At 43.7% G+C, this 22,866-nt stretch overlaps 1 protein-coding gene and 1 pseudogene across 2 annotated transcripts in view; one reads left to right on the top strand and one right to left on the bottom strand.

Moving 5' to 3' along the window:
- The window catches only part of WBP1L (WW domain binding protein 1 like), a 58,932-nt gene that overhangs the window by 32,103 nt on the left and 3,963 nt on the right, over nucleotides 1–22,866 (bottom strand). Inside the window, exon 1 of one of the 2 annotated variants that reach the window (XM_065923236.1) lies at nucleotides 3,516–3,736. The exons of the other annotated variant lie outside the window; for it this stretch is intronic. Coding sequence (XP_065779308.1) covers nucleotides 3,516–3,542 — 27 coding nt within the window. The 5' untranslated portion in view covers nucleotides 3,543–3,736. Of the gene's footprint in view, nucleotides 1–3,515; nucleotides 3,737–22,866 lie in introns of those variants that run through there. 2 annotated transcript variants of the gene reach the window in all.
- Nucleotides 15,784–15,897, top strand: LOC136162226 (small nucleolar RNA SNORA70; annotated as a pseudogene).

Below are 22,866 nucleotides of genomic sequence, written 5' to 3'. Positions count from 1 at the left end.
AGCCCCAACAAGCACAAAAATACTATTCTCTACTCAACCCTGTAACTTCCAGGGGGTTGTCTTAACTGTCCCTTAACTGGAAGCACTAACGCAGCCTAAGGCTTCCCTGGTGGCTCAGTGGTAAAGAATCCGCTTGCCAATGCAGAGACATGGGTTCAATCCCTGGGTTGGGAAGATTCCCCTGGAGAAGGGAATGGCTACCCACTCCAGTATTCGCACCTGGGAAATCCCATGGATAGAGGAGCCTAGTGCGCTACAGTCCATTAGGACTGCAAAAGAATCAGAGGTGCAGGATGAAACTCAGCAACTAAACAACAACAAGGCCTAGCTGCCCTTTATAGACACTGAGTTCATGCCACACTCATTATTCGATTGAGGCCCCTCATGCTTTCCTTCCTTCTCTGTGTCATAAAGGACACCAATACTTGCTGAAGCAAGGTCTTTGTCTTATCTCAGGCACACCTAATACCAAGACTCATGGATGACAGTGTCTTCTCATCTACAAGAGAAGACAAAAACAACACTCCTGACCTGATCTGTCTGGAATGCTCATTCCCCAGCTCATATGTCTGGTAAACTCCTACTCATCCTTCGAGATTCAGATCAAGTAGCACCTTCTCAGGAAAGCCTCCCATGCCCATCCCGCTTCCCAAGCCTGATGCTTTCCATCCTCTGCTGTCCTCGTTGCTGGGGATCCCAGTTTCAGGCTTAGCACACTGTCTTATAGCTATATCCAAGCTACTCAAGTGAAAGGAAGGGGGTGAGGAGTATGGGCCAAGTTGAGGCGGAAAATCTCCAAGTGTGGCTAGATATTACCAGGTCTGAATTACCTGGGGAACTTAATAGAAATGAAGATTCCTGGGCCCTGGCCCCACACCTACTGAATCTATATTCTAATGACCCCAGTCCTAGGTGATTTTTGTGCATTTGAGAATGACTGCATTAGAATGTGATTTCTAGAAAGTAAGCACCGGTGGTTTACTTATCCTTTGTGCCAGTTCCACGTTCATTAAGTGCAGTGGCATTATTCAGTAGATGCAATGCACATGATAATCTTCCACAGAGTAAAATGCAAAAGGGCACTCAGAGACACGTGTCTCATCTGGTACCTGGGCCACCTAGAAATAAACTTCAGAAAATATGTCCTGGCGGGAGCAATGCATTAATCCAATTCCACTTTCATAGACACCAGTAGATAGCAAGGAAAACACCAGGCTTTGGAATCAAAATGCCTGGGTTTAAAAATTTTACAACAAAACAAATCAACCAAATGAGCAAAATAAGTAACCAAAAACAAATAAACGTTAATGACCGTTTCCCTAGCTAGCTGATCAAACTTGGACAAGTGGATTACCTTCTGTAAGCCTCAGCACACACTACCAGAGAAACAGAATCACAATCCACATAAGATAGGTGTGTTACGTGTATTAAGAGGGAAATAATATATGAAAGCATATATATATCTGTGTGCGTGTGTGTGTATATATATATATATAATGTATGATAAAGATTAACAGCATATATGTTTTGTATCATTTTCTTAAAAACAGAATTATCACCAAGTAATTTTTAGAAGGCTGGCTTTTACATAGGTCCAATAAAGAACATAGCTTCACCGTTAGACACAGAAACACTGGAAATATACAAAATTATGTTGCCAAAGATACTCAGGGTTCTCACAAAGTTTGAATCACAGAAGGCTGGGGTAGAAAGGGCCTCATGAGGTCCTCAAGTCCAGCCCTCTACCAGGAACCCATTCAGAAACAAGAACGTAGATTCATCCCAGCTGGGCAGCCTCTGAGATGTTCCCCACAACCAACCCAGCCCTTCACGCCATGCCACCCAGCTCTGCATCCTCTCACTTAACTGCGGAGGTTATTGGACATGAGCACAGATTCCAGTCATCACTACAGTACGGATTACAGTAAGCAATGGCCTCCCAAGTCCCAGTCAACAAACAATGTCCAAATCCCAGGGCAAGAGCTCCTGCCATTATATCCTCCACCTCTATCTAGAAACCAGTCCCTCTAGCTTCTTGTTTCCTTACGTTTTTACTACATGTCTATTCTCAGTTAGCCACAGTGCTAGTGTTTTAAATACATTCTTCCGTCAAATTCTCCCAATAACTCTTCCAGTAGGTTTTATTATTTTCAAGACAAGGTTCAGAGCAGTTATGCAGCCTCTGAGACCCTGCGGGGGAGCCAAGATACAGAGGCAGGTCTTTCTGGCTCCCCAGTCCTACTCTTTCCACTGTATCAGTCAGTTTCCAGCTGCTGTTCCCTGCCTGCTGACATAGCAGGAGATGCTTCCTATTTCCAACACTGCTCAAAATCCTCGCCAGGGCTTACTCTGCCCACAAGTCAAAAGGACAGCCTTTCTTGAGGGACAGAGGAGGTGCTCCAATAGGGTCCCCACTCTCTCTGCCTACCTCTGCATCAAAGGAACTCTGAACATTAACAAAAGCACTAACAGAACGCGTGGAGCTTTTCAGAAAAGCTTACTTTTAGAAGAATTTCAGGCCACCCAAGGGACACTCTAGCCCTTTTCTAAGAGTGAGGTTAAACCAGCAGTCCCTAGCAGCGACTTTCTTTTCTAAGACTTCTGGTTTGATCACATCTGTGGTTTTTTCTCACCCAGCAACAGGCAGCAGAATGGTGTGTGTCTGTCCCTACCCCCACTTACAGCCACTGCTGATTACAGCTACACATTCCGATACAGACATGCCTCTCAGACCAAAGAGGGGGTGGGGGTGGCCTGATCTCAGAAGCCCTGGAACAAATAGTTGGCAACAGCTGTGTTCTCAGAAGACCGCAGTTGGTCGCTACTGTTTTCTCCTTCCACACTAGGTTACCGGCTATAATTCAAGTGCCCCTACTTCAAACGGCAGCTCGCAAAGTAATCAAGTGTCTGCCACAGGGGTCTGCTGGCTTTGAAAACTTGATCAGGAAGACCAAAATGTGGTCAGTTCCACCCCCACCCCTCTGAGACATTCAGGAGGTCCCTCAGACCCACAGCCCTGACCACAGGCTTAAAAGGAGAAAGTCTCTAAAAGGAGTCCTTCCCTATAAAAGAAGGCCCCCCACCCCAACTCAGAATCTCTTCAGAAGCAGAGAACTGTGAAGAAATCTCTGCTAACTAACCCAGTCAAAATGGAGAAGGAATAAAAGGGGTTTTGATCAGGAATCCTGCTCTGCCTCTTCCCCTCCCGGCCTCACCCCTCAACTGTTTCCTCACTAAGGCTTTGGCAACGGTTTTATGGTGTCTAATGGAAAACCAGAACAGACACCCCAGCAAGATCTAAGGATATAGGGGGGTTAAGAATCCGGTGACTAGGGGGAGTAAGGAGCAACTAGAAAGCAGGAAGAAAAGCCTGGAAAATTCTTTAAGGGAGCTGGCCTGCTGTAACTGCAAGACATTTTCTAAAAGGCTCCCTGCACCCAAAGCAGCAGTGAGATAAGTAAGCTCCCACCCTCTTCCCTTTCCGAACCCAATCCCCGTACCACCGGTTCCATTACCTGTCTAAGACCCAAAAGGAAAGGCATCCTGCAAGAGCATCGTCCACACTATGCTGGGAACAAAGGGCTTTTGAAAAGTTAAGGTCTTGGAAGGAGCATTTCCCCTGGCGGGTCTGGTGTTCAGCCTTCCCGGTTACCGGCCTTCCTTAGCAAAGAAGAAAAAGTAAACAGAGTTCTGGGACCAAGCAGGCACTCTTCCTCCTGCTCTCCTCGCTTCTCCCCCCTGCCTGGCTCCAACCCACCCCCACCTTCTCGTGACATATCTCAGACGCAGCAAAGCTGAAGCTGTCTGCCAAGGGGGAAATGACATCAGTTCAGGCACGGCAGAAAAAAACTCCAGACAGCTGCTGTAGAATACTGAGAAGGATGTGCTGCAAACCTATGAAGTCCAGCCCTGGACCCACCTAGGACTGGAGCCGACAGTGAGATAGGGACAAGGCCGCTGCCCTCTCCCCTTTGCTCCCCTCGGCTCTGAGCAGGCTGGACTGTACATAAATCAAGGCTTTAACACTGCAAAGAGCTACATTTCTCTGAATAATGATGGGATTCTAAGAGCTCCCAAGGAGTTGTTTCTCCTCCTTGGTTAAGAAAACGGGCCCAGGAGCTGTCAGTTTCACAGAAATTTTCCCACCTGCCAGAACCAGTGCCCAACACTGCACCACGCCTGGCTGTTCCAACTTTCTCAAGGGATGGATGCAATTCAGCAAGAGCTGGGAGGGGCACGGCTTTCCAAGCGAAGGTAGGACACGTTACCTTGGGTGCTGACCTCTCGAGCCCTTGCTCTGACAGGAGAGTTTATGTTTCATAAACAGACTGCATGTACAGGTGCCAACATCTTTCCTCACTTGTCTTACAAAAGGTACAACAAGTCCCACCACAGCCTCCAAGTTGCCAGTGAAGCAGATCTCTATAATTAAACCGACTCTTGCTTCTGAAAAGTTCACTACCTTAGGTTTGTCAGACTTTCTTCTCTAAGTGCAGTTTATAGAGAAATGGCTCTCTAAAGGCAAGCTTTAGTACAGGAAGCAAAGGCCCCGGGGTTGGCGTCCCCACCTGACTTTTCCCAGTCAGCGATGTAAGCCAGCTCTTGTCTGGCTAGTGTTCCCTAAACAGCAGGTCACACTCACTCCCTCCAGCCATGAAACCTTTAGCAAAGACAACAGTAGCAAGGGTCTGTGTTTGGATTTGGACTTGGAAAAACAACTCACAAGGAGAACAATCTTCAGAGGAACTTAGTAAACCCAAAATTACTTTCTAATAACTTCCTAGGCTGCAGATTAATGATATTTCCATCATTCAAAGCAAGTATATCTCATCTTTTTATTTTCTGCAAGTTTTCTTTCATTGATACTCAGCGAAGGCCCCCATGGGACTGGCACTGTGCTGGGCAGACCCAGGTAAATCAGAAATGATTCTTGCAAATTATTATCTTTCATCTCTACTGAGGACAATAAATTAGCAGCACATAACACTTACAGCAAGGTGACTTGCCAAAAGTACTTTTCAATCATTAGCGAATCCAGCCAGACACACAGTGTACTTGCTACAGGTCTCCCACTGACGGTCAAGGTCACATCGACTTTCCTGACAAGGAAATGAATAAGCCAAGCCAGCTGGGCCATTTCCTGGAGGCTCACAAAGAAATGACTAGCAGCCTTATTGCTATAGAGAAAGGAAGAGGGGTGAAGTGGCTTCTGCCACTGCAGGTGTTTGGGGACTAGGAAGCCATTCTTCAGCGAATTATGTACCCTCAAGACGCAGTCATCTAGTCTAGCCCATGTCCTATTTCTACCCTCACATATAGGCTGAACTGCCAGTCAGGCAGGCCTGGACATTGAGACACATCCCTCTGGGGAAGACAGAAGAGACAGCTTTCCACACTTTTCATTTCCTCAAACGTAGACCATCCCCAAACACACCCAGCATTATTAACTTTGACAATAAAACTGGTGAAAAAGGCATCCTCAGCCCCTTCTGAGCAACTCTGCTCTGAACCTAACTGACAAGACAGCGTGACAGGCACAGCTCTGTGGAAGGAGCACTCGGCATAAGCGTACTATTCATCTGTTCATCCACACCTCCTGAACGCCCACAGTACGCCAGGCACTGGTGCAGGAGCTGGAGGTACCTCTGTGAGCAAGACAGTCAAGAATCCTTGTTCTAGTGGACAAAGGAAACTTTCCACACTTCTAAATAATATTTATCAGCAGTCACCTCTGATTAAGTGGAACTGCAAAAAGATTACTAGAAATCCAAAGATAATTTTGTCAAAGTTCAATCTAAATGATCAAAACTGCAACACAGGCTTCCCAATTTCCTCACAACCTAATAAATCATTCTTTTAAGGATGCTACTCAAGACAGTGTTTCTAATCAGCATTTGTCAACTTTTATCTTCTTACAAGATGATAAGATTCTGTGTATAAGGCAGCACTAAACTGAAAACAACATTATACACTCTAACAAAGTGACCGCTGAGAATGGCATCTTCCTCACTGATCTACTCTTCCTTGCCCCTAGTCTCTGACCAACCCTCACTGAGCTCTAAAATCTGGGGGATGAGGAGAAAGAGCAGCTGAAATGGCAAATGCAGGCATTCCCAGGAAGGCAAGTTCACTTTTTGCCATGACTTACCAATATTACCACAACCCAGGGACAAAGTAGTCAATTTGGGGATTTAAGAGGCAAAATGATAATCAGTAGTTTCTACTAGTCTGAAAAAAGATTCTTTTATATAAGTGATCCAGTTTCATACATGGTGGACCAAAGCTAAGTCAAATCGATTTTAGTCATCTCCCTGACACAATGTAGAATTTGTTTCAATGCTGAACTCACCGCTTAAAAAAGGGGCGGGGGGGGGGGGTAGGAATTCCCTGGTGAAGAATCCTAATCCAGTGGTTAGGATTCTGTGCTTCCACTGCAAGGGGTACGGGTTCCATCCCTGGTCAGGGAACTAAGATCCTGCATGCCGCAAATCACACTAAACCAGAACTGACCAGGATTATGCTGTCAAAATGTTCTAGTTTAATAACTGTTTATGGCCCCGAGTCGTGACAAAGTAATGTTGAAATCCTCTTGATTAATTTATTAAAGAAGACATACTGCAACAGCTATACTTCCCTGATAGCTCAGTTGGTAAAGAATCCGCCTGCAATGCAGGATACCCTGGTTCGATTTATGGGTCAGGAAGATCCACTGGAGGAGGAATAGGCTACTCACTCCAGTGTTCTTTGGCTTCCCTTGTGGCTCAGCTGGTGAAGAATCCACCTGCAATGTGGGAGACCTGAGTTCAATCCCTGGGTTGAGAGGATCCCCTGGAGAAGGGAACGGCTACCCACTCCAGTATTCTGGCCTGGAGAATTTCATGGACTGTATAGTCCATGGGGTCACAAAGAGTTGGACACGACTGAGTGACTTTCACTCACTCACTCACTCACTGCAATATAATATATGTTCATAGCTAGTGAAATTCATTCCTTCACTATAGTTGATTTAAGAATCTTTTGGCAACATTTTCCTTGGCAGCCTATGCATTTAAAATCTTTAAGTTATGAGAAAGGGCTTCCCTGGTTGTTCAGTGGTAAAGAATCCACCTGTCAATGCAGGAGACACAGGTTCTATCCCTGCTCCAGAAGATTCCACATGCAAAGGGGCAACTAAGCCTGTGCACCACAACTACCGAGCCAGTGCTCTCGAGCCTGGGGGCCACAAACACTGAACCTATGAGCTGCCATTACTGAGGTCTGCATGCTAAAAGCTTGTGCTCATCAGTAAGAGAAGTTACCTCAATGAGAAGCTCATGCACGGCAGATAGAGAACAGCCCCTGCTCACTGCAACTACAGAATGCCTACACAGCAACCAAGACCCAGCACAGCCAAAACTAAATAAATAAAACTTTAAAAATAAATATTTTTTTAAAAAATTCTGGGAAAGAGGCAGGGAGAGATAAGTTATTTGCTAGTACTGACAATGAAACCAGCCTTTATGTTAAGAACTTTCATTTAACCATCTCATGATCCCATCATGTAGGTATTAATAGCCTTACTGCTCAGATGTAGAAACTGAGGCATATGGAGACCTGCCCAAGGTCACATAGCAGGCAGAGTAACAGCAAGGATCTCAATGACATCTCTGGCTCCAAAGACTCTTTCCTTTACAATAATACAGGAGTCATGCTATTAGACCAGAAGTTACCAGTAAAGCAAAAGCCAGAACTGAGGGTCAGCTAAACACTAAGCAGACACTCATGTCCCTAGTCAGTGCTCTGGAACCCTGTATGTAAGACTGTCACTTAACACTGGATCTGACAGTAGTGTCCCCAAGGATGGAGTCAGGGCCTCCCATTCTGACTGACTTTAGGGCCTGAGCTCCATGAGGTAAAAGACTGGGGCAGTTCTAAAGTTCTCAAAAGTTCCCAACATGCACCGGTCCCCACACAAGGAGCAAGGTGGCATGGAAGGTCTTCCATGCCTTGGATCTCAGGTAACCTGGTGAAGTGTTCATTGGCCAGCAGAGGCTAAAGGAGACTAGGGCTGAGGGCTCTGAGTTTCTCATTTCGCAATCAAGGAATCTGAAGAAAGAGGGTTTTGTCAGAACAGGATAGCAACTGCCAGCTTCCAGGGCAGGAGGTAATCTCCAGACCTAAAGCCTTTTATTTCCAGGCGCTTTGAGTAGAGGCTGCGATGCAGACACAGAACATCTAAGATAAAAATAAAAGACCTTTCTTATCACTCTCAGGCTGTGCACAAGCACATTTAAATGCCTTCGAGTTCTGACTCAAAAAACGCAGAAATGAATACTAACCCAAACCTCAGATTGACAGGACCGCCACAATCAAAGTCAAACCAAGATGTCCTATCACAAATGTGAGGCTGGGCATCAATAAAAGGATCCTGAAGTAATTATTTTGGGGAATGCCATGGGACAAATTCCAAACCCAGAACAAAGATTTGCAGAACCTTGCCAAGTAGAAATGTTAAGGATTGCTCAGCTGCCAGAAACCAAGAATACTAACTTATCCGTATCCTGGGGCTGGACAAAGGCAGGCAAGGAGCAAGCCTGCCGAGGCAAGGTAATACACCTCTCCTGGGTTCCGACAGGGACAAGGAGTTCTACAAGGCCTCCGTGAAAACCCAGGGATGCTCTCCTACTACTTTCCTGAGTCTTCCCAGAAGTCGGCTGGGTAAACAGCCCTCCACTGCAGTACACAATCACTTGTTAAACATCAGATGATATATTTCAGAGAGGGAGAACCTGAACCCATGTTGCTATCTCATATTTTACAGATGAAAAACAGGTGCTTCAGTGTAGTTAGGTAACTCATTCAAAAACACACACCTAGTAGGCAGTTGGAGCCACCATTTCAGCCAAACCTGTGTGGTTGGACAAAATGGCTGAACACGCATGGACACAGTGTTTTGATATTATACCCGTCACTTCCCCCTTCTGTGACATGATAGTCACAGTCATGTCCAACCATCAGGACAGACCACGAGGAAGAGAAAGATGCGCTGCTGGATGAACTGGCCTTGCCCTGAAAGAGTGACTTACTCAATTACACAGTGAGGGAGAAAAGACCTCAGACAGAAACAAATGGCACCTATAATAAAAGTGAGGGAAGGAGCAGAGCCAGAAGTCTAAGACGAGCTTGAAGAAAGGAAGCTGTTGAGGGACAGACTGGCTAAAGAAAGTGTCACCGTGAGATGGCTAACTAAAAAAAAAGTAGGGTTTGGGGGAGTAGGTGAAAGCTCTAAGCAAGGCCAAGCATGACCAAAAGCATGAAAACAAGGGCACATGAGGCATTCAAAAAGGCTGAAGAAGATGAAGCAAAGATCAGCTGGGGGTACAGTGCAGAGGCCAGCAAATATGTGCTTGTTTACTGAGTATCTGTGTGGCACATTTTTTCTTTCTGATGACTATGGTAGCACTATAAATGTCAAGGGCAGGAACTTCTGTTTTGTTAAGTATCTTAGGTTCTCTTGCTGTTTAATTATATTTACTCCTAAAATATGATAAATGTTGAATCTGATTTTGTGGGGGGATGTGGGAGGTGCAAGGAAGACATCAATGCAATGGTATAGCCTTAATCTTTTAAATAGAGAGGTCAAAGTAGCAGAAGCTGAAACTGGTTTACAACAGCTTCCTAAGGTTTCTGCCTCCTGCTTATCTGCCCCTTAACAAGAAAATCCTTTTTTGTTGACAATCAATCACTCTGTTGATATTTATTACCTTCGTGGATAAATATTTACTACCCTCTCTGGAGAGTCCAGGGGTCTCTGAAACTCACCACTAACCAGGAGCTGTCACTGATGGTTAATAAGCTGCTGCTGGGTCTACAGCTTTAGCTTTATCAAGTACAACAGCAGCCTTGTTTGTTTTTATACCAAAATGCTAGGTTCACTCTTCCTGCTCTGAAAACAGTTCAACCTCAACCAAACTGGCAAGTAGCCAAGAACTACATGAAAATCAGCAAGCTACAACTCAAGGCTGTCCCCAGAAAGATTTCATGTCTCCTCACAAACTGCTCTCTAAACCAAAGATCAAAATAAGAAGAAAAGGGGGGACCTAGGTCACACCAAATACATGATACACACACACATGTGACCTGGCAAGAGAACTCCATTTAGGGAAATTGGCCTTCAAAGCCTCCACTAAATCTGATTTAAGCTTCCACTTAGGAGCAGGACAAAGAGAGACTCAACCCACTTTTGGTGAAATGGTGGCAGGCCCCTGGAAGGTCCAACATCATGTCATTTTATTCAAGATACCTCAACTCTGAATCCCTACAGATTCAGGGATTCTGGGTGCTCTGGGCTCTCTGGGTGCCAAGTCATAGGAGAAAGTGTGCAGACTCTCCAATGTGAGATCTTGGTTGTGCTTTATAAGAAGATCCGCTCCCTTGTCTATGTGTCAGCAAAGTCATTTATTCTCAGGCCTATCTCTTCTTGTATAGTATAAGCAACTAAAGGGCAAGGTACATAACTTTCATTTCTGTGTCCCTCACAGTACCAAGCAACGCATTGCACAAAGCAGGCCTTCAAGAAAAGATGGTCATATGGATGAGGGAATTGACAACTACAGAGAAAATGGTAAAAATTAAGTTAATACAGCTAAACCCCAAACATTAGGGCAGGTGACTTTTTCCTGGTCACAGAAACCTGAAAAACAGCTGAGAGATAAGGAGAGCACCTGGATGGTACTCTGAGCTCATAAGGCTTGATGAAGGGATTGGGAAACCTGGTTATCCACCTCCAATTTTCTCAGCTGAGGAATTTAAAGCACTTAAGCTATCTCAAAAGCCAAACTCCCTTCCTCAAGGTACAGCTGGGACATGACTGAACGCCCCAGTAATAGTTTTTCAGTTATGGGGAATGAGATGAAGCAGGTCCTGGTTTTGTCTCCCATTCACCAGAAATTCCATTAGGAACACCTGGAAGTCACCTTTTCTGCTTAAAGGACTATGAGACGTAATAAAGCCTAGCTGGAAACACAGCTCCTGGCACCAAGCCTTTTCTCATTTCCTGGATCTTATCTAAATAAAATATTACCTCCTCCTTCCTTTGGTAACCATACTTCGTTCAGGTCTAAGATTTCATGGTCAAAAACACCAGCAGAAAACTTTAAGACAACTTATTCTTCCCAGAAGTTGTAGGGAGTGTGCAAACTTCTGGAACATGCACGTCCACACCCCAAGTAAGATGATGACTGAAGGTGGTGAAACTGGAGAGGGAATCACACCAGATGCCAAGGATGCTGGACCTTTCATCACATTATGGCCAACCACAGGCCACACCTGAACCCTGTGGATTCCCAGGCCACAAGGGATGAAGCAACACAGGATGACAGCAGTATGTAAACCGACTTCAAAGACACTTTGACCATGGGTCCAAATCATGAAGAAAGCATGAGAGCAAAGCAAAAGTGGGCAGGAGACCCTACTCTGTATGCCTAATGTCTACGGGAGAAAATGCTGGCAGGGCCTTTGAGAAAACATCCCATTGGGCTTCCCTGGTGGCTCAGTGAGAAAGAGTCTGCCTGCCAATGCCAGAGAAAGCATCCCATCACAGCAATAAGTCCGTGCAGGCTACTGTACCTCTCGGGGGAAAAAGGCAGCAGGTACCAATATCCTATTTTATATTCAACGTTCCAAAGTCCTTCACTTTGCTCAAGATGCATATCCTTGGCAAGGTGTGCTCAGTATCACAGAAAAGGAGGCACTGACCAGTGAGAGACACAATAAAGCATCATCCTTGCAAAGAATTCAAGGTTTATAAACTACTTTCACATCTCTTTTCGTTGTTCTTTACATCAGCTGATGATGGGGCCAGGCAGTTATCACCACTCCCACTTGCCGGACAGTACACCGAAGGTCTGAAAATGCTAGGTGACTTACGGCTAGACCGACGGTTTCTAAGTGAAGGGGCAGGGGTCTTCCCATAGAATCCCAGTGAGTGACTGCCTACAGGCAGATTTCCCTGCAAGCTAGACTCTGTCAGGGCTCTGGCACTCCACTCATTCTCATGACCCTGGGCCAGTTACTTCACCTCTCTGAGCCTTCACTACATCTATCAGCATCACCCAGAGACTGCTCCAAGGCAGCCATTTCTGTGATAAGATGCTCACATGGTTGAAGAAATTTACGGTCTCTTTTAGAGATTCACAGTGCATGTGCTTTACAGTTAAGCCTCTCAAGGGTCCTACAGTTAAGCAGCTTGTTTAACCCTAAGCCTCCTATACTTCAAACAGCACAGCCTTTCTTATTGAACATCTGCTCATAGAAACATTATCTTATCGCATCTTTCAGCCTCCAAATTCTATTTTCCATCTCTGCTCATCAGTTGTGAACCACCCCCCACACTGTACTCTGAGGGCAGGTGAGGTCAAGTCAGGCTCTGGATGGGAGACACTGCCCTGGAGAGCTGAAAGACAAGTCACGAAGGCGAGTCTCCTCAATTCCCCGCGTTTCTCTGAGCCTCTGGGCAATCTCTGAACAAGATTTTCCCAAAACCTCTCCCTACACTAGAAATTGAGGGCAAAAGTTAATCAGAAGTTAATCTTTCACTTTATATACTGAGCAGAGGCTAGAAATGGATGCATGTGTCCCCCACCCCCTTAAAAAAAGACAAAGATTTCAGAGGGATAAAGAAGAGGACTGCCATGATTAAAACTTCACCACTAGAGCTGTTCAAGTAAACAAAGAAAAACCTGTGGTTGGAAGAGCACTTTTTGATACCCATAGGACTGAAGGGTGTCACTTTTTTAAAGTGGTGTAACTCTTCTGGATAATTCCTTATGAAAACAGAAGAACTATCATAATTAGCTGAATTTTCTAATTGGATTTTTACCTCTAGATCCAAATTACATTTTCACATGCAAGATCCTCTCCTGTAATGTTAAGGAATGTTAAGGAATGTCAAGTTTTTAGGGTGTGGTATGGAAGAGTGGTTATGTTCTGGAACAAAGTCCTTTTATCTTTTAGAGATTCAAATGGAACTATTTATGGTTGAGATGATAGGAAGTCTGCAACATGCTTCAAAATAATTGCAGTGGGGATGAATGGAAGTGAAAGTAGATATAAAAACAAGACTGGCCAAAATGCTAAATTGCTGAAGTTAGGAGGTAGGTACGTAGGTACTTCATTGTATTATACCATTCTCTTTTGCATTATTTTTGTAAATGTTTAAAATGCTTCATAGTAAAATAAAGGAACTTATTCTGAATAATGTCCATTTTTTACCTTAAATAATATTAAGTTTTAGAAAGCCCTAAAAGAACTAGGGAACATCAACAGCTTGAGTAACAAAAGAACATAAAGTGACATTGATCAAAATTAAGAACAGCTGTATTTTAAAGGACACCATCAACAAAGTAGGAAAAAATCAACAGAGAACAGAAAAAAATATTTGCAAACTATTTATCTGGTAAGATATTAGATAATGATATCTGATAAGTGTTGACTGTGGGATTCTTCAGAGGCTTAACTATAGAACACATGCATCATGAATCTCCACAAGAGATGGTAGAAGACTCTGACTAAGAGAAGGTAGACTCTGTGGGCCTCTTACAGCAGAAGTGACTAGGTGAGTTAAAGTAATTGGCCCTGGGTCACGAGAATCAGAGGTAGCATGGCTAGGTGTGGAGCGCCAGAACCCTAACAAAGTCTGGTTTTAAAGGAAAATCTCTCCTTGAGCAGTCACTCACTGGGATTCCATGTGAAGACTGCTGTCCCTTCAGTCACATAAGACTGCTTATTTTAAAGTAAGCAAAGGATTGAACAGGCATTTCTCCAAAGAATATATGCAAATGGCCAATAAGAACACAGAGAGATGCTCAGCATCACTAGCTATTAGGGAAACGCAAATCAGAACCACAATGGGATGCACCCACCAGGATGGTTATGATTATTAAAAAAAAAAAAAAAAAAAAGGCAACAGTGTTAAAGAGTATGTGGAGAAGCTAAAATCCTCACAAATTGGTAGTAGGGATACATAATGGTGCAGCCGCTATGAAAAACAGTTCCTCAAAAGTTAAGCAGAGTGATCATATGACCTAATAATTCCACTTCTAGGTATATAACCAAGAGAAAGAAAACATATGTCCACTCAAAACTTGCATATTCATGTTCAAAGCAGCATTATTCATAATAGCCCCAAAGTGGAAAGAGCCCAAATGTCCATCAATTAAGAACTAAATGTGTTACATACACACAATGTAATATTAATTGGCCATAAAAAAAGAATGACATATGGCAGCAACAGAGATGGACCTAGAGATCATCATACTGAGTGAAGTCAGAGACAAATATCATATATCATTTATATGCAGAATCTAAAAAACTGGTACAAATGAACTTATTTGCAAAACAGAAATAGAGATGCAGAAAACAAACTTATGGTTACCAGCAGGAAATACACTGGAAGATTAGGATTGGCATATACACGCTACTGTATATAAAATATACAACTAATAAGGACCTACCGTATAGGACAGGGAAATTGTCTCAATATTCTGTAATGACCTATATGGGAAAAAAAATCTAAAAGAGGAGTGGATATAGGTATACGTAGAACTGATCTGCTTTGCTGTACAGCAGAAATGAACACCAGCTTCCCTGATGGCTCAGCAGTAAAGAATCCATCCGCAATGCAGGAGACATGGGTTCAATCCCTGGATCGGGAAGCTCCCCTGGACAAGGAAATGGCAACCTACTCCAGTACTCTCGCCTAGAAAAAATGCCATAGACAGAGGAGCCTGGCAGGGTACAGTCCATGGGGTCACAAAGAGTCAGTCACAAGTGGGCAACTAAGCACACGTGCATGGATAAACACAACACTGTAAATCAACTGTACGCCAATAAAAATCTTTAAAAAAGAGTGACTTACTGACACGTTACAACATGGATGAACCTTGAAAACACGATGCTAAGTGAAAGAAGCCAGTCATAAAATAGCACATGGCGTATGAGCCCATTTACATGAATTGATCAGAATGGACAAGTCCACAGAGACAGAGAGTCAATTAGTAGTTGCCAGGGATTTGGGGGATCTTGGAAGGAGGGGTGGGAATGACTGCTGATAACAGTACTTCTTTTGTGATCGATGAAAATGTTCTGAAATTAGATAGTGGTGATGGTGGCCCAAACTTGTGACTATACTAGAACTCACTGAATTGTATATTCCAAAAGAGTGAATTGTATGGTATGTGAATTATCTCTCAATAAAGCTGTATTAGGTCTGGCATCCTGCAGTCCATGGGGTCGTAAAGAGTTGGACGCGACTGAGCGACTGAACAACAACAACAAAAGCTGTATTACAAAAATAAAATAAAAGCAAGCCTCAGAAAGCATTCTCAACTCAGAACAGGAAGTACCAAACGGAGGTTGGGGACTGGTGTCAAGAAGCCTCAAGGAGCCCCTCAGCTCAGTACAGTACATTGTGAGCTGAGAGCAGGCAGATCTGCAAGTGGCAGTGCTGTGGACAGAACGAACGACGACCCAAAACCCCCCACTCTTTTCCTCGCTCAAGAGGGTACAATGGTGTGTATATCAGAATAATAGCATATATCCTAACTTACCTGCTCTAAGAATAAATAATTTTACATTTTATTATTAGAAACCAATTGTTTTGCAGCCGATTAAGCTGATCATTGGAGAAGGAAATGTCAACCCACTCCAGTGTTCTTGCCTGGAGAATCCCAGGGATGGCAGAGCTTGGTGGGCTGCCGTCAATGGGGTCGCACAGAGTCGGACGCAACTAAAGCAACTTAGCAGCAGCAGCAAATTGATCATGGGGGCCTGGTGCAATGGTTGCAAATAGCAGCCTCCTCGGTAGTATGTGCAGCCTGGTGCCTGTGCAGGTTGCTCAAAGGGATCCTGGGGACAGCCCTTTCCAGGACCTTCAAGACTGGCATGCTCTCCCCAACCAAGGTTCCAAACCAGTAGGCTCAGTGTCTTTGGAAGGCCCCAGTGGCCTTCCAAAGGGCACAGCGGTCAGGGTCCACGTTAGCCAAATTATGTCTATCCACACCAAGCAGCAGGACAAGGAGCATGTGACTGAAGTCCTCCTCGGGGCTAAGTTCAAGCTCCCTGGCCATCAGAAGATCCACATCTCCAAGAAGTGGGGATTTACTAAATTTAATGAGGATGAAAACATGGGCACAGAAGAGCGGCTCACCCTGGATGGCTGTGGGGTCAAATACATCCCTAATCATGGCCCCCTGGACAAAATGGCAGACCCTGCAATCGTGAGAGCCATGGTGCTGTCTCCTCCTTAATCATACCCACCAGTAAGTCCTACTTTCCTGTCCAAAATAAAATTGCTGAAAAAACACCTCTCACCTGATTGCCAAGGGGGATGATACGTAAAGTGATTCATGTTCATTTTGGACAAGGAGTAAACCAAAATGTATTTGTAAATCCCTCCAGCGAAAATAAGTCTTGGGTCAGTAAGGGAATGTGGAAGGCTTAATGTTCACCAGAGCTAAAATAATTAATAATGACAACAACAAAGGTTAACATTTGCCCAGTAATTACTATGTGGCAGGTACTGCCTATAGGCTAGGTGCTAATATCCCATTTTACAGATGAGGATACTGAGTTAACTAATTAGCCCAAGGTTATGTGGAAGTAATCTGGCTCTAGAGTCTGCACTCTTCAACAATGCCAGTTTTAAGCACCTCTTCTTCTGGGATACCACCATGGAAGGGTGGTAGTTTGGGCTTGAAATTAAATTCGTGTGCCTCACAGCAACTAGCCAACAGCTCCAGGCCAGCTGCCTGACATTCTCGAGGGGACCACAAACCACTTCTTTTAGCAGATGGGCAGGCATTTCTACCCTCCTCTGGCTACAGGCTCACTGCCCTTGGGTGAATCCTGCTCCACAGCAAAGGGAGCAACCAGTCTGCAGACAGGGAGACTTCTAGGCCTTTGAGGAAGTAAACCGAAATGTTCTCCAGGAGCCTGTGTTAAGAATCAGAAGACACATCTTCAAGGATAAGCAGAAGGTGCAGGTGAAGAAATGACACTCACGTGCGTGGGGAAGTAAGCCCTACTAACGGGAATGTGAACTGATACAACCGTGTTGGTAAGCAACTTGGCACTCTTGGCCCCGAATTCCAAATGTCCACACATTATATCCCCATAATCCCAATTTCACTTCTAGGAATCTAGCAGACTGCAGACAGAAATAAGTGCAACAATGGTCTCTATAGCACAGTGTGAAAACGCTGTGCTTGGACACAATGTATGTTCATTAATGGAGGGGTGGTTAAATAACTTATGATCTAAAGCAATAACATACAGGCATTAAAAAAAAATCACACGGCATACATGCCATATGAAAAGAAGCCTACAATATATGAAGATTTTTAAAAAGTGCATATTGTTAAAATACTACATGTAAAGTATCCATTTTTGTTTCAAAAACAAATGAAAAATTCTATTCAATACTCTAATGGCTCACATGGGAAAAGAGTCTAAAAAATAGTGGTTATATGTATAACCAATTTGCTCCGCTATACACCTGAAACTAACACAACATTATAAATTCAATAAAATTACATACTCCAATAAAATTTAAAAAAACAAATGAAAGAAAACAAAGAATGCTACCCATACCAACAATTTCATGTATTTTATGTGTATATAAGTTTATACATAGGAGTTATATTACTGTATCTATAAACATGCAGCATAAGCAGAAAACCCACCAAAAATACACACCAAACCACAAACTTTCAATTTTTCCTCTAAGTAGTTTTGTATTTCTCTGTTACTTACTATTGTTATGAGCCATTGTTATTTTTGTGTAATTAAAAACTGGTGTGAAAAGGTAACTTAAAGCCCAAAGGAAAGCAGCAATCAGGTCTAAGAAAGGAAACGGAGAGACAGCCAGAGTGGACCTTCTGCCAAATCAGGTCAGAGCAGGTTTTCTGCTCCTCGCCCGCATCCACCGCAACAGCAGCAAGGGGATTTGCATATTTAAAAACAAGGAACTCAAGAAAGAAGAAAGAAGTACACAGGATGAACTTCTTACACTATTAAACTCTATATTCAAGTCCCCAATAGCTACAGTGCTCCAACATCCCAGTGCAGAAAGCCAAATATTAACTTTCTCTCCCAAATAAACCACAAATATGTAAATCCGACTGATAAACTAAGCTATGGTGCTCTTATTCTGTGTTTGGTTGGTTTTTAACACAACGGGAGTGAAATTGCCAGGTGAAATCTTAGATGAGGTATGTAATTTTTAAATGGCGGACAAAGAACAGTTATGTACAATTTTGAAAAATATGATTATTTTCTCCATGAACGGCATGCCTCTGATCTATAAGAATGTATAATAAAATAGTTACAACATAGTCTGTCTTGCTCCATATTTAAAAATCAAAACAGATATGTTTTTATAACTTCACTCTAAGATCCACGCTTCCAAGCCACAAATATTCTTACAACATCTTACATTTATTCTCATCTCTTCCAAAACAAATTTAAATTATTTAAAACACCTATTGTGAATCAAAACTGAGCCGTGGCACTATGAGTGATGATGGCACCAGGAACAGAAGATACACAGCTCATCTGCTGTCCCACAGAAGAAAGTATGGAAAGATGAAAACCATAAGTAAATAAATCCAGCTATGGGAGTGTAGCTGAGTGAGTGAGAGGATCCGAAAAAACCCCATCCAGGCAAGACTCACAAGTATGAGAGGATGACAGACTTTAATTCCCACACTGGGAAAGCCCAGAATTGTATCAACAAGCTGCCGAATTCAATAGAATGAGATTTGTTTCCCTTTTCCTTACCTCCCAGGTTGCAGTATTCTGGATTTATTTGTATTTCTTTGTTTGTGGTTTCCACATTGCATGTGGGTTTTTGGCCAGACTTTGCTCCACCCTGTGGATCTGTAAAGGATGGGCCAAAAGGGCGGTGCCCACGGCTCTCTGTCGTGTGCTGCTGAGCAGACAGGTCACTCTGATCCACTATCACCACTCCCTGTCACCCAGTGGCCACGCTGTGTGGTCAGAGGAGGCTCGGTGGCCCCAACAAAGCCTACCATTGAGGTTGCAGGGCAAGGAATGAACCCACGTCACTGGACTACCTGGTCTTCACGGTCCCTCAAACATCAGTCCAGCTACTTAAGGCAAGAAAGAAAGAGGCCCTCAGGTGCGTGACTTGGCCAGGCATTCTATAGGAGTTGGAATTTTAAATTCAAAGCCATCTAAGTTCCCCACAGCACCCACAGAGTAGTCAGCCTGTGCCCGATATCCACAGATGAGCTGCATCCTGGGGCCTGGCAAAAAGGACTCTCCTCCAGAGACAGCCCCACTGAGGTCCAGGACCGTGAGCTTCCATCGTGGCGACCAGAGGACATCTAATGGTTTCTGCAGGCTGAGCATGTGTGGGAACTAACATTCATGAGGCCAAAAATGAGAGGAGAGCCAAGACTTGGAATGAGGAAAGGAAAAAGTTCTAAGAACATGACTCAGTTCAGAGTGATTATGGGACCGTGGAGGACACAGAAAAGGAAGTAACTGGCCATCCCGCTTTCACTGGGGCGAAAACAAACATGTTCTTAAAGTGAAACCACAAGGGTAGACCAAAGTGAGAGGAAAGAAAGTTCAAGATGGGGTGACTGAGGGAGGCTCACCTGCTTACTGAACCACAGACTGAAAAAAATGTGCTTTTGTCACAACTGTTGATGTTGACTGACAAAGCGGAGATGACTGGTAACTCACGTCAACACATCAGAGAGTAATCAAGATTCAGGACATCAAAGCTTTAAACTGTCCCACCTGACATTTGCTGTCAGAGGTTATTTCACACACATCTCTGCATAGGAGAGAAAGAAAGTGAAGTCGCTCAGTCGTGTCCGACTCCTTGTGACCCCATGGACAGTAGCCTGCACCAGGCTCCTCCGTCCATGGGATTTTCTAGGCAAGAGTACTGGAATGGGATGCCATTTAAAGCTGACCTCAAATCCCAAGATTCTGAACAGGGGCCGGAAAGGGGACAGCAGGTACCACACTAGGGTTCCTCCTCTTTGGCACTACTGACATTTTGGGCCAGATAATTCTCTGTTGTGGGGGGACTCCCCTCAATGTTTAGCAGCACCTCTGGCCTTCATACAACAGACGCCAGTAGCGCCCCTGAGTTGTGACAATCACATATTTCCAGGGACTTCCCTGGTGGTTCAGTGGTTAAGAAATTCTCATGCAATGCCCGGTATGTGGGTTCCATTCCTGGTCAGGTAACAAAGACTCCACATGCCCTGGAGCAAGCCCACACACCACAATAACTGAGCCTGAGTACTTCAACAAGAAAGCCAGAGTGCCACAACTAGGACTCAATGCAGCCAAAAATAAATACTTAAAAAAAAAAAAGATTCCAAACACTGACAAATGTCCTCAGGAAAAGCTGTTCTCAATTGAGAACACCACTCTACATAGGTTCACCATGAAAAGTTACCTACACAAGTAAAAGATCAGAATCAAACTTAAACTCAGATACAGAACAGGATCAAGGAAGTCACTTCAAACTCCCCAAATCTCAGTTTCTGAACTTAGTTTGAGAGGTAACACCAACTTACCAATCACAATGAACTCTGAGGACCCTCAAAAATAATAATAGTGGTGAAGTGAAGTCACTCAGTTGTGTCCGACTCTTTGCAATCCCATGGACTATAGCCTACCAGGGTCCTCTGTCCCTGGGATAAGTATTACTATATTTAATAACCATTAAGTATACTCCAAAAGCTTTACATACAGTATGTCTTTTCACCTCCCAACAAATCTATAAGGTACATGCTATTACTATTCCCATTTTGCAGATGAGGAAACTGAGGCACAAAGAAGTTAAATACTTTGCTCAAGGATAGTAAGTGGAAGAATCAAGTTTGGAACTCACGTAGTCTGCCCCCGCAGCCCATGGCTCCACCACTACATGAGACCATATTCCAGCTCCACACTGGAAAACTGTTAGATCTGCATTATCTAATAGGTGGTCAGTAGCCACAATATCATACCATTATCATTCCAGACTTCTGGAAAACAGTCTGGCAGTTCCTCAAAAGGTTACACAAAGACTTATTAGTCCCAGCAATTTCACTATTAGGTATATACCCAAGAGAAATGAAAACTTATCTACATAAAAACATGTACATGCATGTACACAGCAGCATTGTTCATAATAGCCCAAAAGGGGAAACAGCCCAAATGTCCATCAACTGATGGACAAATAAAATGTGGTACATTCATACAACTGAATATTGGCCATAAAAAAGGGAATGAAATGCTGATACATGCAAAGAAATACCAATACACCAACATGGAAGAAACTTGAAAACATGATGCTAAGTGAAAGAAGCCAGTTACAAAGTACCACATGGTATATGACTATTTATACAGAATGTCCACAATGGGCAAATCCAAAGAGACAGAAGGTAGATTAGTAGTTGCAGGGGCTGGAGGAGGAAGGGGTGTAATGGGGAAGGGCTGCTAATGGTTATGGAGTTTCTGTGTGGAGCGACGAAAATGTTCTAAAATTACATAGTAGAGATGCTCACACAACCCTGTGACTTGCTGAAAAAATATATTTTCTGTACACTATAAAAGCATGAATCCTTTGCCAAGTGAATTATCTCTCAATAAAGTTGATATGAAAAAATTAAATGTCATTAAAAATTCAGTTTCTCAGTTATCCTAGCACATTTTAAGTGTTTAGTAGCCACACATGGACAGCACAGATACAGATGATTTCCAACATCATGTAAGTTCTACTGGACAGCACTGCTTCAACAACGGATAAAAAGCCTCCTTACCATCTAACTGCAGCCCACCTTTCAAGTCTCAACCTACTCTCACAGTCCTTTGCACACCCACAGGCAAAGCTTCCACCACAGACTGTGTGCCTCTTCCAAAAGCTCCATTCCCACTCTTTCATACTGGAGTAACCACCACCACCCCCAATTCCTGGTCCACAGATATCCTACTTAATCTTTTTTTTTTTTTTAATTAATTAAATTTTTTTTTTTTAATTTTTCAGTGGGTTTTGTCATACACTGATATGAATCAGCCATAGAGTTACACGTACCTACTTAATCTTATCAACCTTGAAAGTGAAGTTGCTCAGTCGTGTCTGACTCTTTGCGACCACATGGACTGTAGCCTACCACACTCCTCTGTCCATGGGATTTTCCAAGCAAGAGTACTGGATTGGGTTGCCATTTCCTTCTCCAGAGATCAACCTTGAAAGCCCTGTTCAAATGTCTCTCCCTCTATGAAGCATTTCCTAAATCCCCACCTTCCCCCCAGCCCTAGCCATGGTTCCCATAGTCCTTTGCATGCACTCCCATTATAGGGACTTGTTACATTCCTTAAGACCCTTGGACAGCAAGGAGATCAAACCAGTTGATCCTAAAGGAAATCAGTCCTGAATATTCACTGGAAGGACTGATGCTGAAGCTCCAATACTTTGGCCACCTGATGCAAAGAGTTGATTCATTGGAAAAGACCCTAATGCTGGGAAAAACTGAAGGCAGGAAGAGAAGGAGACGACAGAGGATGAGATGGTTGGATGGTATCACCGATTCAATGGACATGAGTTGGAGCAAACTCTGGGAGACAGCGAAGGACAGGGAAGCCTAGCATGCTGCAATCCATGGGGTCGCAGAATCAGATATGACTGAGCAACTGAACAACCATTACAGCACTGATTCCTCCAGATTACAAATCAGTGTTTGTTACCTGTCTTTCTCACAAGATTATCATCTCCTTGAGGACAGGGAGCTGGCTACTCATTTGAGGGTTCCCAATGCCTAGGAATAATAACAGCCTGCTGCAAAGAACGAACGTTTC

This window comes from Muntiacus reevesi, chromosome 2 (assembly GCF_963930625.1).
Source record: "Muntiacus reevesi chromosome 2, mMunRee1.1, whole genome shotgun sequence".
Classification (NCBI taxonomy): domain Eukaryota; kingdom Metazoa; phylum Chordata; class Mammalia; order Artiodactyla; family Cervidae; genus Muntiacus; species Muntiacus reevesi.
This window is presented reverse-complemented; position numbering and strand designations above follow the sequence as displayed.